This window comes from Chinchilla lanigera, unplaced genomic scaffold, assembly GCF_000276665.1.
Source record: "Chinchilla lanigera isolate Chin_1 unplaced genomic scaffold, ChiLan1.0 scaffold00001, whole genome shotgun sequence".
NCBI lineage: Eukaryota > Metazoa > Chordata > Mammalia > Rodentia > Chinchillidae > Chinchilla > Chinchilla lanigera.
In genome coordinates this window covers 5,234,730-5,237,065 of record NW_004955402.1, presented here as the reverse complement: position 1 = coordinate 5,237,065, position 2,336 = coordinate 5,234,730, and the positions used below count along the sequence as shown (strand labels likewise).

The following is a 2,336-nucleotide window of genomic DNA, read 5'->3' as shown; positions in this document are numbered from 1 at the left end:
CCGCGGCGGCGGCCGGGTCCTTGGCGCGTAGGCTGTGCACGTCGATGACGGTGGAGTAGAGGTCCCGCAGGTTGATGATCTTGGTCTTCCTGTCGCGGTTCTCGTGCAGCACGGCGTTGGCGCAGATGAAGAGAAAGATGCCGATGCCCATGATGAGCGGCCCGAAGACCTTGAGCTTGTCCGAGTGCAGGTAGCCCGAGAAGATGCGGAAGAAGAAGCCCACGGGCGCGGGCGAGGACGGGCGGGGCGCGCGCGTGCTTCGGGGCGCGCCCACGGAGCTGGAGGGGGCGCCCCCCCGGGGGCTCCAGGACTGGGCCAGGCCGCTGCTGTTGGCCCGAGCACGGTGCCCGGTGCCCGCGGGGGGCAGCTGTCTGCCCCCCTCCCTGGAGGCCCCGCTGGCTTTGGGCCAGTAGCCCACCACGGCCAGGGCGATGCCCACCAGCAGCACCAGGATCCCGCACAGGGCGATGAGCCCCGAGACGGAGCAGAGCTTCAGCTTGCCTTTCACCACCACCACGTCGTTCTTGCGCCGCTGCTTGGCTTTCCGCTTCCGCTTGGGCACCTGGCCCGGGGGGCGCAGGGGATCCTGCTTCCGGGCTGAAATCCTCAGCAGGCCGCCGGTGGCGATCATGGCGAACTCGCAGAGCGCGGGGCTGGCCAGGGGGCCCGGCAGAGGCTCGTGCAGGGGGGCGGCCAGTGCCCACTAGCTGCTCCGCCGCCTCCTCCTGCTGCAGAGCAGAGGGAGACAGTCAGGGGTGGAGGCTCGGCTGCAGCGACATCCCATGCTCACAGTGGCCTGGCTCCCAGATCCCACGCCAGGGTGCCCCCCCGGCCCTCCCCACCAGCCAGGTGCCCAGCACTGGGACCAGGGGTGCGCGGCGAGCAGGGGACGGGGGCGCTGTTGCGGTAACCACAGGATAGGTGGTGATGGAAGTCTGAGGGAAGCCTCCGTCTGCCCCCTCCTCACCTCCTACGCACTTCCCTAGGTAATGCCAACCTCGCTCTGCTCAAACCCTCTGGCTTCCTGCCAGCCGGGACCCTGTGTGGGGACTCAGCGTAGTGGTGGAGGGCTTTCCTGGCATCTTTGTCTGGCTAGAATCAGAGACTGTCCACGTGAGGGGCCCCAGGAGAGTCCCTGGCTTGGCTATCCGTCACTAAAACAGTCACAAAAGTTTCTCTTGTACCAAAGCAAAAAGAATTCACCTCAATGGATGAAAGGAAAGGCCACACAGGCAGGGAGGCGGCTTAGTTACTCCACATGCTCAGTAGAGCTCAAGGCTGGGAAGAGAAATGTTTCAACACTCCCTGAGCAAGTCCCTGCACCAAGCTGGCTGTCTCCTGTTCTGGTTCCTGCAGCTAACGGCAAGCAGATCCCTCTGACAGCCTCCTCATCGCGACTCTGCAACATCTGGACAGCTTCTGGGGTGGAATATTTAGTTTTAGGTAACGGTTATGTAACTGAGCTCTTCCTAATGGCCTTCTCTCCTCCCTCAGAGGAATTCCCTTAAAGGTACCTGGTGCTACATCTCCCCAGGGATTTGCAGAGGTCCCTCGGAATGTCCAAGAGAAACATCTTTCTCTCACGTGGGGAAATTACAGTGGGAGGGGGCGCACTCTGCCACAGCAGTTTCCTGACCCCTGTCCCAGTAATGTGCCCACAGCGGTCCACGGAATCCCAGGACTCAGATGAGTAGGCAGTTAAGTAGGCAAGCGTCTGCATCGGAGCAGGGATGGTCCCTAGGATGGCGTTCCCTCAGGGGCAGCTGCTGGCCCTGTCCTTCTCAGGAGGTCATTTTTGGGAAAAGAAGGCGGCACCAACCCATGGGCTGTCTTTAGGAAGTTCATTTAGTTGTTTGTAATACAGCCTGCTGAGGTACATTCACGGATGCCTATTTGTGGTTACCTGTCAGCTTCTTAAAATCCAAGCCCTGCTGGTCCTTACTGTTAGAATGTTCTGTTCCACTGGTCTCGTTGCCTATTGTAACAGAGACCCTCACATCGAGGGTGCTGCCTGAGTCTGAAAGACGCAGCTGTCCCTCACAGGCCTTTCCTTTTAGGCATCTTATCTTTGTAAAATAATCCACGTTTTAGAATGGGCTGCCCTTTGATAACGTGGGATTGCTTGCTTTGAACTGGTGCTGGGTTGGAAACCACTGGCCCCGAGTGCTCCTCGCGCGGCGTGGGTAGAGGCAGAACCCTTCCCCACGTCTCAAAGCAAGTGCGAATCAGCTCCACGATGTCTGCTGATCAGTATCTCTTTGGAACTTACTTCAATCCTTAAGTACAATCCTTCCCCCACACCACCACATAATCGCATTTATCATGTATTTGCAAGA

General features: G+C 59.5%; 1 protein-coding gene across 1 annotated transcript in view; it reads right to left on the bottom strand.

Annotated features, from left to right (window-relative positions):
- Nucleotides 1-1,685, bottom strand: part of Tmem200c (transmembrane protein 200C) — a 13,465-nt gene extending 11,780 nt beyond the window's left edge. The window contains exon 1 of the mRNA XM_005373144.1: nucleotides 5-1,685. Coding sequence (XP_005373201.1) covers nucleotides 5-631 — 627 coding nt within the window. The 5' untranslated portion in view covers nucleotides 632-1,685. The remainder of the gene's footprint in view (nucleotides 1-4) is intronic.
- Between the last annotated feature and the right edge of the window lie 651 nt (nucleotides 1,686-2,336).